The sequence below is a fragment of the Trypanosoma conorhini genome, assembly GCF_003719485.1.
Source record: "Trypanosoma conorhini strain 025E chromosome Unknown Tco_14.4_contig_00351, whole genome shotgun sequence".
NCBI classification, from domain to species: Eukaryota; Euglenozoa; class Kinetoplastea; order Trypanosomatida; family Trypanosomatidae; genus Trypanosoma; species Trypanosoma conorhini.
Genome location: NW_021704433.1, coordinates 6,824 through 17,034, shown reverse-complemented (window position 1 = coordinate 17,034; position 10,211 = coordinate 6,824). Strand labels below are relative to the sequence as shown.

The 10,211-nt window shown below is 58.3% G+C and overlaps 6 protein-coding genes across 6 annotated transcripts, besides 13 other annotated features; all 6 read left to right on the top strand.

Annotated features, from left to right (window-relative positions):
* Nucleotides 1–42: 42 nt before the first annotated feature.
* Nucleotides 43–87: a sequence feature (A-rich).
* A 139-nt stretch (nt 88–226) lies between these two features.
* Nucleotides 227–2,356, top strand: Tco025E_05761 (putative cullin-like protein; the record flags this gene model as incomplete). Its single annotated transcript, XM_029372653.1, has 1 exon — nt 227–2,356. One exon carries the CDS (start codon nt 227–229, stop codon nt 2,354–2,356), a length of 2,130 nt encoding a protein of 709 aa, XP_029227300.1.
* A 49-nt stretch (nt 2,357–2,405) lies between these two features.
* Nucleotides 2,406–2,450: a sequence feature (A-rich).
* A 71-nt stretch (nt 2,451–2,521) lies between these two features.
* Nucleotides 2,522–2,582: a sequence feature (A-rich).
* Nucleotides 2,583–2,638: 56 nt separating this feature from the next.
* Nucleotides 2,639–2,671: a sequence feature (A-rich).
* Nucleotides 2,672–2,734: 63 nt separating this feature from the next.
* Nucleotides 2,735–3,340, top strand: Tco025E_05760 (uncharacterized protein; the record flags this gene model as incomplete). The annotated part of the gene is made up of 1 exon (XM_029372652.1): nt 2,735–3,340. The coding sequence occupies one exon, from the start codon at nt 2,735–2,737 to the stop codon at nt 3,338–3,340; it is 606 nt and encodes a 201-aa protein (XP_029227299.1).
* A 239-nt stretch (nt 3,341–3,579) lies between these two features.
* Nucleotides 3,580–3,596: a microsatellite.
* A 140-nt stretch (nt 3,597–3,736) lies between these two features.
* Tco025E_05759 (RNA-binding protein) lies at nt 3,737–4,090 on the top strand (the record flags this gene model as incomplete). The annotated part of the gene is made up of 1 exon (XM_029372651.1): nt 3,737–4,090. The coding sequence occupies one exon, from the start codon at nt 3,737–3,739 to the stop codon at nt 4,088–4,090; it is 354 nt and encodes a 117-aa protein (XP_029227298.1).
* A 296-nt stretch (nt 4,091–4,386) lies between these two features.
* On the top strand, nt 4,387–5,637 carry Tco025E_05758 (putative clathrin coat assembly protein; the record flags this gene model as incomplete). Its single annotated transcript, XM_029372650.1, has 1 exon — nt 4,387–5,637. The coding sequence occupies one exon, from the start codon at nt 4,387–4,389 to the stop codon at nt 5,635–5,637; it is 1,251 nt and encodes a 416-aa protein (XP_029227297.1).
* A 29-nt stretch (nt 5,638–5,666) lies between these two features.
* Nucleotides 5,667–5,697: a microsatellite.
* Nucleotides 5,698–5,721: 24 nt separating this feature from the next.
* Nucleotides 5,722–5,762: a microsatellite.
* Nucleotides 5,763–5,848: 86 nt separating this feature from the next.
* Nucleotides 5,849–5,893: a microsatellite.
* Nucleotides 5,894–6,076: 183 nt separating this feature from the next.
* Nucleotides 6,077–6,835, top strand: Tco025E_05757 (ribosomal rRNA processing protein 41A; the record flags this gene model as incomplete). Its single annotated transcript, XM_029372649.1, has 1 exon — nt 6,077–6,835. The coding sequence occupies one exon, from the start codon at nt 6,077–6,079 to the stop codon at nt 6,833–6,835; it is 759 nt and encodes a 252-aa protein (XP_029227296.1).
* A 68-nt stretch (nt 6,836–6,903) lies between these two features.
* Nucleotides 6,904–6,925: a microsatellite.
* A 60-nt stretch (nt 6,926–6,985) lies between these two features.
* Nucleotides 6,986–7,015: a microsatellite.
* Nucleotides 7,016–7,027: a sequence feature (A-rich).
* A 44-nt stretch (nt 7,028–7,071) lies between these two features.
* Nucleotides 7,072–9,936, top strand: Tco025E_05756 (superkiller viralicidic activity 2-like 2; the record flags this gene model as incomplete). Its single annotated transcript, XM_029372648.1, has 1 exon — nt 7,072–9,936. One exon carries the CDS (start codon nt 7,072–7,074, stop codon nt 9,934–9,936), a length of 2,865 nt encoding a protein of 954 aa, XP_029227295.1.
* Nucleotides 9,937–9,963: 27 nt separating this feature from the next.
* Nucleotides 9,964–10,006: a sequence feature (GA-rich).
* A 141-nt stretch (nt 10,007–10,147) lies between these two features.
* Nucleotides 10,148–10,172: a microsatellite.
* Nucleotides 10,173–10,211: the final 39 nt, after the last annotated feature.

The following is a 10,211-nucleotide window of genomic DNA, read 5'->3' as shown; positions in this document are numbered from 1 at the left end:
CCGTTCCTGTTTTGCTTCTGCGTTTCAAAGCAACTTTTTTACGCTTTCTTCTTTTTGCTTATTTTTTTTTCTTTTGTTCTTCTTTTTCTCTCGCTTTATTTGCAAAAATAATAATTAACTATACACACACAAAAAAAAAGGAATACTTGGTTTCCTTTCTTTAAAAAAAATTGTTATTTGCTTTCTTCTTCGGCGTTGGAAGGGCCACAGGAAAATAAAGAACCAAATGGCTGTAGCCTCGTTTCCACAAAATACAGATGTAATTGTGGATGAGCGATGGAAAATTGTCAGAGATACAGTTGTTGCCATTCTCAACAAGGCGATGTCGCAATATTCCTTTCAGCAGGTGCATCATTCCGTATTTCAAATGTGCCAACAACAACGCAGCGGAGTACTCTTTGATAACCTTGAGGCGATACTTTCATCTCATGTAAATGGCTTGTCTGACCGGCTGCTCAGAGTCGCAGAGGAGACATTTTTGCAAAGCTTGAAAAAGGAATGGGATGAGTTTACTTTGGCAGTGAATTATATTGGCAAGACCTTATTATATCTCAACAACAATTATACGTGTCACGGGCAAACAATTCCACAAATGGGGGAACGCCTCTTTTGTGATGTCGTGCTGCGAAATGCTCAGCTGTCTGAAGCATTTGTAAAGTGCGTTCGAGGCAGCCTGTCTGCTGATGCAGATGCCAAACGAGCTCTCAAGGCGTTGGGCTTGAAGATTTCTCAATTGTACAGAGATGTCCTCTACGAACCCCAAGTAGAGAAGCCCCTCATTGCTGTCTTGACGGAGCAATACCGACAGGAAATGCTAATAAAACAATGTGAGTTGGACATCAACGGCTATGTTGGGTGGGCGCTTCACGTCATTGAGGACGTCGAAGCCAAGGTCTCGGCTATACTTGGGGAAGACACTGGCCGGCGTGTTGAGACGAGCCTTGGAATATTGTTGATCAAAGACAACAAAGAAAGACTTCTTTACAGCCAACCTGGAGGTGGTGCTGCGATGGTGGAGGCAATGAATATTCCATGCGTGCATCGCCTGGCGACGGCTCTCGCGAAGGTGGGCGAATCAGAAAGTTATCTGGAGATGGTCGTGAGCGCCGCAATAAAGATGGGAACTGAGGCGTTAAAAGATGTGAGTCAGGCCGACCCGGTAGTGGCCGTGGAAAAGCTTTTGGCGTTGAGGGACAGGCTAGAAAATCTGGTCTTAAACTTGCCTGGTGTTTCCAAAGCCAGTCAATCCCCGGTGCCTCGAGCGCTTGCGGGGATCCTCAACGAAAACGCCTGGTTTGCGGAGAAGCTTGCTTACTACTGCGATGCCAAGGTCAGGGCCAAGATAAACGAGGCTGAACTGGAGCGCGTTGCTGCCGACGTCTTTGGTCTGTTTCGTCTTTTAAAGTCACGAGACGCGTTTGAGCACAACTTCAAACTACTGATTGCCTCCAGGTTGATCAATTCCAAGCCTGAAGATCCACTGACGCAGGAAAACTTTTTAATTGACCGGCTCCGGGACGAGTCTGGCGACCCCATTGTAAATCACTTTGATGTTATGATGAAAGATGTGCGCATGCGCGTCGGCCTCAACAATGGGTTTCTTCGCCAGCTTGGCGCCAAGACGGAGCTGCCATGCGAATTCCACGCCACCGTCATCACCACTGGCGTTTGGCCCGATTACGCAGACCCGGGGATCGAGCTTCCGGAGAGCATGCAGCACTGCATGCGGCTATTCCGCTCCTACTACCTTCCACGTCATAATGGGAGGCGGCTTTCCTTTCACACCGCCCTAGGGACGGTGGTGTTTACGCTGAATCACGGGAAGACGTATGAGCTTGTGGCACCCACGTCCTTTGTGAATACAATTCTCTGCTTTCAAGACGGGGGTCCAGGCAGTGAGGGCTTGTCACTGCAGCAAATATCTAGTGAGGCGAAGTTGTCCGAGGGAAGCATTTTACCTCAATTGGAATCTCTTTTGCAGTTGGGTTTGATAACGGTGTCCCGCGTCAACGGCGTTTCGGCGTATGCGTTTAATCACGCTTTTAGTCATCCCAAAAGTAAACTGCGTCTACGTGCGGCAGGTGGAAACAGGGCGACGGAGGACTGCCTGGAGCCACGAACCCCGCGTGACTCGGAGAACTCGCACGCGATCAGTATTCAGGCAGCGATTGTGCAGATAATCAAGAGCAGGAAAACAATGGAGCACCTCCAGTTGTGCGGGTGTGTGACGGAGGCGCTTCAAAAGGTCGGATTCGCGCCGTCGATGACTGAGATTAAGCAGGGTTTGGAGACCCTCCTGAAGAAGGGACTGCTCTCACGCGGCAGGAGTCCGGGCGTCTACGTCTACGAGACCTAGCGCGATCCACCCTAGCGATAACACAGGACAGCCATTGGACGGTGCGCAGTTTTTGTGTTTTTTTTTTTTGTCTTTTGCCCTTTATGCTTTGACTGCTTTCATCAGTGCCCCCCCCCTCCTCCTCCTTTTCCCCCTTTCCCCACTTAATTATGATTATTCTCTTTTTTTTCTTTTTGCTTCCTGCTCTGCCTCTTACCCTCTTTGCTCTTTGCCCCTTTTCTTTTGCGTGTGTGTGTGTGTGCTTTTTTTTTCCTTTGGCACGGCCTTCTTCCCCGTGCATCGTTTTCCTTTTTTTTTTTTCATTTCTTTTTGTTTGAACCGCTTCCGCGCTCCTCGTTCCCCCCCCCCCACCGCCCTCCCCGGTAGCACCCAACACGCATGGCCCGCAAGCCACTTCTTGAGGTCCTTTGGCAATCGATGACGACTTCAAATGTGTGGCTTTTCTTTGCGGCGGCGGTGGGCGTCGTTTCGTTTTACGTCTTTCTAATGAAAAATGCACCGGGGGGCGGCAGACGCGAGACGCCGGGCGTTCCCGGTTCAAAGACTGGCAAGCCGTCGCTGGTGCAGCAAATGCGCCAGCAGCAGTTTAAGGGGCACCGCCTCTGCGTGGCCTGGGAGGTGCTCGCGGAGCACGGGCAGTGGCGCGAGCACGCCAAGGCGACCCTCATGGCACTCGCGCGCGACATGGAAGTCTACGTGATGTGCCGCATTAATTGCAAGGAGGAGAAGGACGCGGTCCTCGCCATGTTGGCGGAGGTGCCAGGGCTTGTGCGGCACCGCATCCTCTTTTGCGAGACAGCGAAGGGGTATGAGTCGTTTTGCCGGCAGATCAAGCCCACCGTAGTAGTGACGCACAACGAGGCACAGGCGTCATTCCTGAGCACGGTGCTTCCAAACGTCGCGCTTGTGGGCGCGAAGGTGCCGGGAACTGCCGTCACATGCATTTCATCGATTCAAGAGTTATCCCAGCAGTGCGCCGCGTGACACTTCCACCCGCTCAACTCTGTGTATATCTGGAGGCGGGAAAGAGACTGGGGGGGGGGCACGGAAGAGGTGTGACAAAAAAGGCAACGGGAATAACGAAAGCGAGTGCGACAGGGAGAGGAGGAAAAACAATAACAACTGAAAAGGGAACGCGTTGTCCGCGTTTTTCTTTTTTAACACCCCCACACCCCCACACACACGCGCTCTTCATTCCCTTTGCAACACCAAGGCGCATGCAGGTGTGTGTGTGTGTGTGCATCTCATATCTGTGGACTCTTGTTTTGTAATGCCTTTCCTCGCCCCATCGCTCTCTAGCAGTGAGTTGCACGAACACCCCATTTGTTGCTGTTGTTGTTGTGGGTTGTGTGTGTGTTTGTTTTGTTTTGTGTTAGACTAATGCCGGATGAGCGTATTCTTCTAATCACGGGAATCCCCTCGAAGCTGTGCCGCGGCGAGGAGCTCTACAAAGTCTTTGGGAGCTACGGCGCCATCCAGCAGCTGCGCCTGGGCGATGACGCCTCCACGAAAGGGTGCGCCATTGTGGTCTACGAGCTCTGCGAGGCGGCGGCGGCCGCCCTTGAGGCGCTGAACGACTTCAAGGTGGACAAGGACAGGTACCTGCGGGTCTCCGTGTATGACGAGGTGCGGGACCGCAAGGCGCTGGAGCGACGAAAACGGCGACGCGAGATGAAGGCAGAGTACAAGCGCAATATCGCGGGTGAATTCGGTGAGGCGGAGGAGGCTACGTAAGCACCGCCTGCGCGCGCTCGCTCGCTCTATATCTCCCGTCTCTGTTTACTGCGGACCTCTCCCGCCCGGGCGCCGCCGCGCGTTTGAGGGAATGTTGAACTCTGCGCTGGCGCCATTGTTGTCTGCAGAAGCTGAAATCGGCGCGTGTTCCCTTTTTTTTTGCTTCTTATTTGTGTCCACTTGTAATAATCGTGCTCTTCTTCCTTTTTTTTCCCCCCTTTCTTCTTTTTGCGCCGTGCGTTTGTTTCCTCCTTTTGCTGCCTCGTTCGCTTGCGCGCCTGCCTGCTGCTAGCGCAATGATTGGCGTTCTCTTGTTTCTCAACTCGCGGGGCGACGTCGTCCTCTCGCGCGCGTTTCGCGACGGCTTCAGCGTGCGAGGCCTGGCCGAGAGCTTCCGCAACCGGCTCCTCTCGACCGGCATGGCGGAGCGCAGCCCGATCAACATCGTCGACGGCCTCTGCTTCGTGCACCTGCGGTTCCAGGACCTGTACGTGGTCCTCGCGTCGGACGGAAACGGCAACTGCTTCGCCTCCTTCCAGTTCATGCTTCACCTGCTGGAGGTGTGCCACGCGTACCTAGAGGACATCACGGAGGAGACGCTGAAGGACAACTTTGTGGCCCTGCTGGAGCTCATTGATGAGATGATGGACTTCGGCTACCCGCAGACCACGGAGCCGGGGCTGCTGCAGACGTTCGTCGGCGCCAAAGGGATCGACGCTGCACGGATGAAGCGGCCGGCGGAGGCGGAGGGGGTGACGACGCGGCTGACGGGAAAAACGCCGTGGCGCAGCAGCGGCCTCTGGTACCGCGTGAATGAAGTATTTGTAGACGTCTTGGAGGAGTTGTACGTGCTGGTCTCGCAAACCGGTCAGGTGCTGGAGAGCAACATCGCCGGCCGCGTGGTGGTGAAAAGCTTTCTCTCGGGCATGCCGGAGTGCCGTCTTGTGCTGAGCGACGAGGTTGGCCAGTACGACGCCTCCTACCACGCGTGTGTCTCGCTGCAGGCGGATCGCACCCTCGCCTTTGTGCCGCTGGACGGCGTGTTTTTGCTGATGCGGTACCGCGCCGCCCTCGCCGCCCCACCCCCGCTGAAGGTGCTGCACACCCGCTTCACGGAGGTGTCGAAGACGCGCACCGAGGTGGAGTTTGGGCTCAAGTGCGAGATCGCGGCGGGGCTGCGCTGCGACGAGGTGGAGGTGCGCATCCCGTGCCCCGAGAACACGGCTGATGTAAAGGTGAACGTCGCACGCGGGCACGCGAAGTTTGACGGCGTTCAGCACGCCGTCATCTGGACGCTGCCGAGCGTCTCGCGGAAGGACGAGGAGATGCTGCTCGCGGCGGAGATCGTGCTGCTCGCCCCCACCGTCGCCGCCTCCGAGCAGGCGTGGGCGCGGCCGCCCATCAAGATCAGCTTCACCACGCCCTCCCACGCTCTCAGCGGGTTTTCGGTGAAGGAGCTGCGGGTGGAGGAGCCGCTGCTTCGCTACACCCCCTCCAAGTGGGTCCGCTACTTGACAACAGCAGGACAATATGAATGGCGGCTCTAGTTCTTCAAGGAGCCCCCCTCGTGTGTGTGTGTTTTGTTGTTGTTGTTGTTGTTGTTGTTGCTATTCCCCTTCCTACTCCTCCTGCACACGCACACGCACACACACACACATACGCGCACATACACTCCTCCCATGTGATGGTGGTACTAATGGCCTGCGACTCAGAGAAGTCATCACCCCCCCCCCTTTTTTCCCCTCTCAGTCTTCTTTCTGTGTGTGTGCGTGTTTGTCTCTCTCGCTCTGTGTCTGTGCGTGTTCTCAACGCCTTCAGCTGTCACGGCGGCCCTTCTGCGGAGCTCTACTGCCACTTTATTACCTGCCGCGCAGCCGGGCTTGCGAGGGTTGTTTACGTTCTCTTTTCGCCTTCCATTTTGGTGTCGGTAGTTCCGGCCGGCGCTGTGGGCGTGTGAGGGAGCGAAGGAGAGAGGTGGCGGCGTGCATGTCTGAGAAGAAGGAGTACATCAACCCTGCGGGGCTGCGGCTGGACGGCCGTCGACCGCAGGAGTCTAGGCGCATGACGCTGGAGTTCGGCAAGGTGCTGGGGTGCGACGGCTGCTGCACGGTGACGACGGGCCTGTCTACCGTGTGCGCCACCGTCTACGGCCCGCGCGAGGTCACGAATAGGCTGGAGGGCAAATACAACGAGGCCATCCTCACCTGCGAGGTGGCGATTGCCGCCTTCGCCGGCGAACGGAGGCGTGAGACGCAGCGAAGGTCCAGGCTGTCGGAGGAGATCGGCGCCGCCGTGGTGGAGGTGGCCCGCTCTGTGGTGCTGCTGTCGCAGTACCCAAACTCGCAGATCCACGTCTGTGTTGAGGTACTGCGGCAGGACGGAAGCGACAAGGCGGCCTGCATCAACGCCGCCTGCCTGGCCCTCGTCGACGCGAGTGTGGCGATGCGGGACGTGGTGTATGCCCAGACGGTGGGCCTGATCAACGCCGTGGCGGTGGTGGACCTCACGACGGAGGAGATGCGCTCCCAGTGCCCGGTGATCTGCATCGCGGTGAAGGGGCACGACCCGGCCGGCATCGTCTGGATGGAGTCAAACTGCCGCGTCGCTCCGGAGGTCATTTCGAGACTCGTCACGGTGGCACAAAAGTCCTCTCAGGACGTTTTTGCGGCGGCGCTTCGCGGCCCGCTGGAGGACCACGCCGCAGCCATTCTTAAGCTGCAGGGCAATCTTGGTAACATCGATTAACGCGCCCCCTTCTCGCTTTTGGAAGCCACCGCCGGTTTTTTTTTTTTGTCTCTCTTTCCCTCTGGATTTGCGTGCGTGTGTGTGTGTGTGATGCCCCCCTCGCCCTCCCCGCCAATTATTCATTTGTTTATCCATGTGGCCCCGTGTCTGTTCTTTTTTTGTTTTGTTTTGTTTTTTTTTCCTCTTGTTCTGGGGCGTGCCGCCAGTAGGAAGCAGCGGCGGAAAGAGCGAGGCGAATGTCGGGGAGCGATGAGCCGCCGGCGAAGCGGCCGCGGCGGGAGGTGGCCCCGGCCATGACGTTCCCGTACGAGCTGGACGCCTTCCAGCGGCAGAGCATCGACGCCCTCGAGGACGGCGACAGCGTGCTGGTCTCCGCCCACACCTCCGCCGGGAAGACGACGGTGGCCCTCTACGCCATCGCCAAGGCGCTGCGGGAGAAGCGGCGGGTCATCTACACCTCCCCCATCAAGGCGCTCAGTAACCAGAAGTTTAGGGAGTTCTCGGAGAAGTTCGACTCCGTGGGTCTCATGACGGGCGACACCACCATCAAGGCGGACTCGGACTGCCTCGTCATGACGACGGAGATTCTGCGCAGCATGCTGTACAGAGGCACCGAGATGCTGCGCGAGGTGGGGTGCGTCATCTTCGACGAGGTCCACTACATGCGGGACAAGTCGCGGGGCGTGGTGTGGGAGGAGACGATCACGCTGCTGCCGGAGGGGTGCCAGTACGTCTTTCTCTCCGCCACCATCCCGAACGCGCGCGAGTTTGCCGACTGGGTGGAGAGCATCCACCCCGGCACGAGGGTGCACGTCATCCACACCGACTACCGCCCGGTCCCGCTCCAGCACTACCTCTACCCCTGCGGCGCGGACGGGATCTTCCTCATCGTGGATGAGCAGGGCAAGTTCCGCGACGACAACTTTAGGCGGGCCATGTCCTCCATGGGGGCGGTGGACGCGGCCGCGGGCAGCGGCAGTGGCGGCGGTGCAACCGGCGCGGACGCCAGCAGGCCGGCCACCGCGGCCCTCACTCGCGGCAAGCAGAAGTCCTCCAGGAAGGGGACGCAGCCGATCATGGAGATTATCAAGCTGGCGATGGATCGCAACATGTACCCCATCATTGTCTTCTCCTTTTCCAAGGCGGAGTGTGAGCGGAGCGCCCTGGCGCTCTCCAAGTTGAACTTCAACAACATGGAGGAGGACGCGCTGGTGACGGAGGTCTTCAGCAACGCGATGGAGTGCCTCGCGGAGGACGACAGACAACTGCCGGCGATTGAGCACCTGCTGCCGCTGCTGAAGCGCGGCGTCGGCATTCACCACTCCGGGCTGCTGCCCATCCTGAAGGAGGTGGTGGAGATCCTTTTTCAGGCCGGGCTTGTGAAGGTGCTCTTCTCCACGGAGACCTTTTCCATGGGTCTAAACATGCCGGCCCGCACCGTCGTGTTCACCTCCGTCAAGAAGTTTGACGGCGAGAAGACTCGCTACCTGACGGGCGGGGAGTACATCCAAATGTCCGGGCGCGCGGGGCGGCGTGGGCTGGACCGCGTCGGCGTCGTCATCGCCATGGTGGACGAGGCGGTCGAGCCCGACACGCTGAAGCAGCTCACCGGCGGCGGGGCGGACGTGCTCAACAGCAGCTTCCACCTGACCTACAACATGGTGCTCAACCTGCTGCGGGTGGAGGACGTCGACCCGGAGTTTATGATGCGGCGCAGCTTCGCCCAGTTTCAGCGGCTGCGCAACCGCCCCGCCCTAGAAAAGCGCGCCGCGGCGCTGGCGGATGAGATTGCGTCCATCCACGTCGAGCAGGAGGAGGTGTGTCGCCAGTACACCCTCTGCCAGGAGCTCCTCGCGGGCCGCCGCAAGCAGCTGGGCGACATTCTCAGGCAGCCGACCTTTCTGCGGCGATTCACCCACTCCGGCCGCCTCGTCCGCGTGCGCCGTGCGGCGGACGGGGTGCTCTTCAACTGGGGCATCTGCCGCGCCTTCCACGCCAAGACGGCCGACGCCGACGCCAAGGACCCCTCCGCCTTCGCGGTGGATGTCGCGGTCATCTGCGCAAAGCCCAACGCGGCGCAGCCCACCGCGCTCGTCCCCTGTCACGTGAGGGACTTCACCACGAGTACGGCGGACCTCTACACCCTGAGCTTTGACTTCACCGACATTGAGGCGGTGGCCCGCTTCCGCGTGAATCTTCCGGCGGAGCCCGACACGGAGTCTGGCCGGGCGCAGATGGTGCAGACCCTCGCGAAGCTGCACCGGCAGTACGACGACGAGGTGCCGCTCCTCACGGGTGAGGAGATGGGCGTTGATGACCCCCAGTTTGAGAAGCTGCGGGTGCAGGTGGGACGGCTGGAGGCGCAGCTGAAGGAGAACGAGCTCGTGCAGCGCCCCACCAAAGAGTTGGAGTTGGCCTTTGCGCGTTTTACGCAGCGGGCCAAGCTGGAGACGGAGTTGCGTGACATTAGGGAGGAACTCAGTCAGGTTTCCCGGGCCATTTTCTCAGAGGAGCTGCAGCAGATGATGCGGGTGCTGCGGCGGCTGGACTACATTGACAAGGACAACGTTATTTTGCGCAAGGCGCGTGTGGCGTGCGAGATCACCACCACCGACGAGAATGAGATTCTGCTCACGGAGCTCCTCTTCAAGGGCGTGCTGAACTCCATGGAGACGGAGATGATTGTCGCCCTGATGTCGTGCCTGGTGAACGTGCACCGCACCCCGGATGGGTTTTCCCTCCCCGAGGAATTCCAGCAGCCGCTGAAGGAGCTCAACGAGATCGTCAGCCGCATCGCCACGGTGAGCCTCGAGAGTGGCATTGTGCAGGAGGGCATGAGTGTGGAGAAGACGATGCCGTCGCTGATGGAGGTCACCTACATGTGGGCCAAGGGGGCCAAGTTTGTGGACCTCATGAGCAAGACAAGCGCCTACGAGGGGGAGATTGTCCGCATGATGCGGCGCCTGGAGGAGCAGCTGCGGCAGATGGCGGGGGCGGCGCGGTCTCCCGCCATTGGCAGCTTGGAGCTGCACGACAAGTTCCTGCAGGGCATTCAGCTGATCAAGCGCGACATTGTCTTTGCGTCCTCGCTCTACCTCTAGGCCCGCCCAACGCGGGCGCCCGTTTGCCCCTCTTTTCTTCCTTCTTCCTTCCTTGCTTTTTCTTCCCTCCAGCGAGCAGAGAGGGAGAGAGAGGGCGGCAAAGGCCCCCGATGGGGTAGAAACAACAGGCACACGCTCAAGGGAGTAGAAGCGACAAGAGCCGAAATAAGAAGAAAAAGAAAACAACAACAACAAAAAAAGAGCGTGGACAAGAAAGAGAGAGAGAGAGAGAGGAGGAACGTAATAAAATATTTATTTAGTAATACGAAGTACGA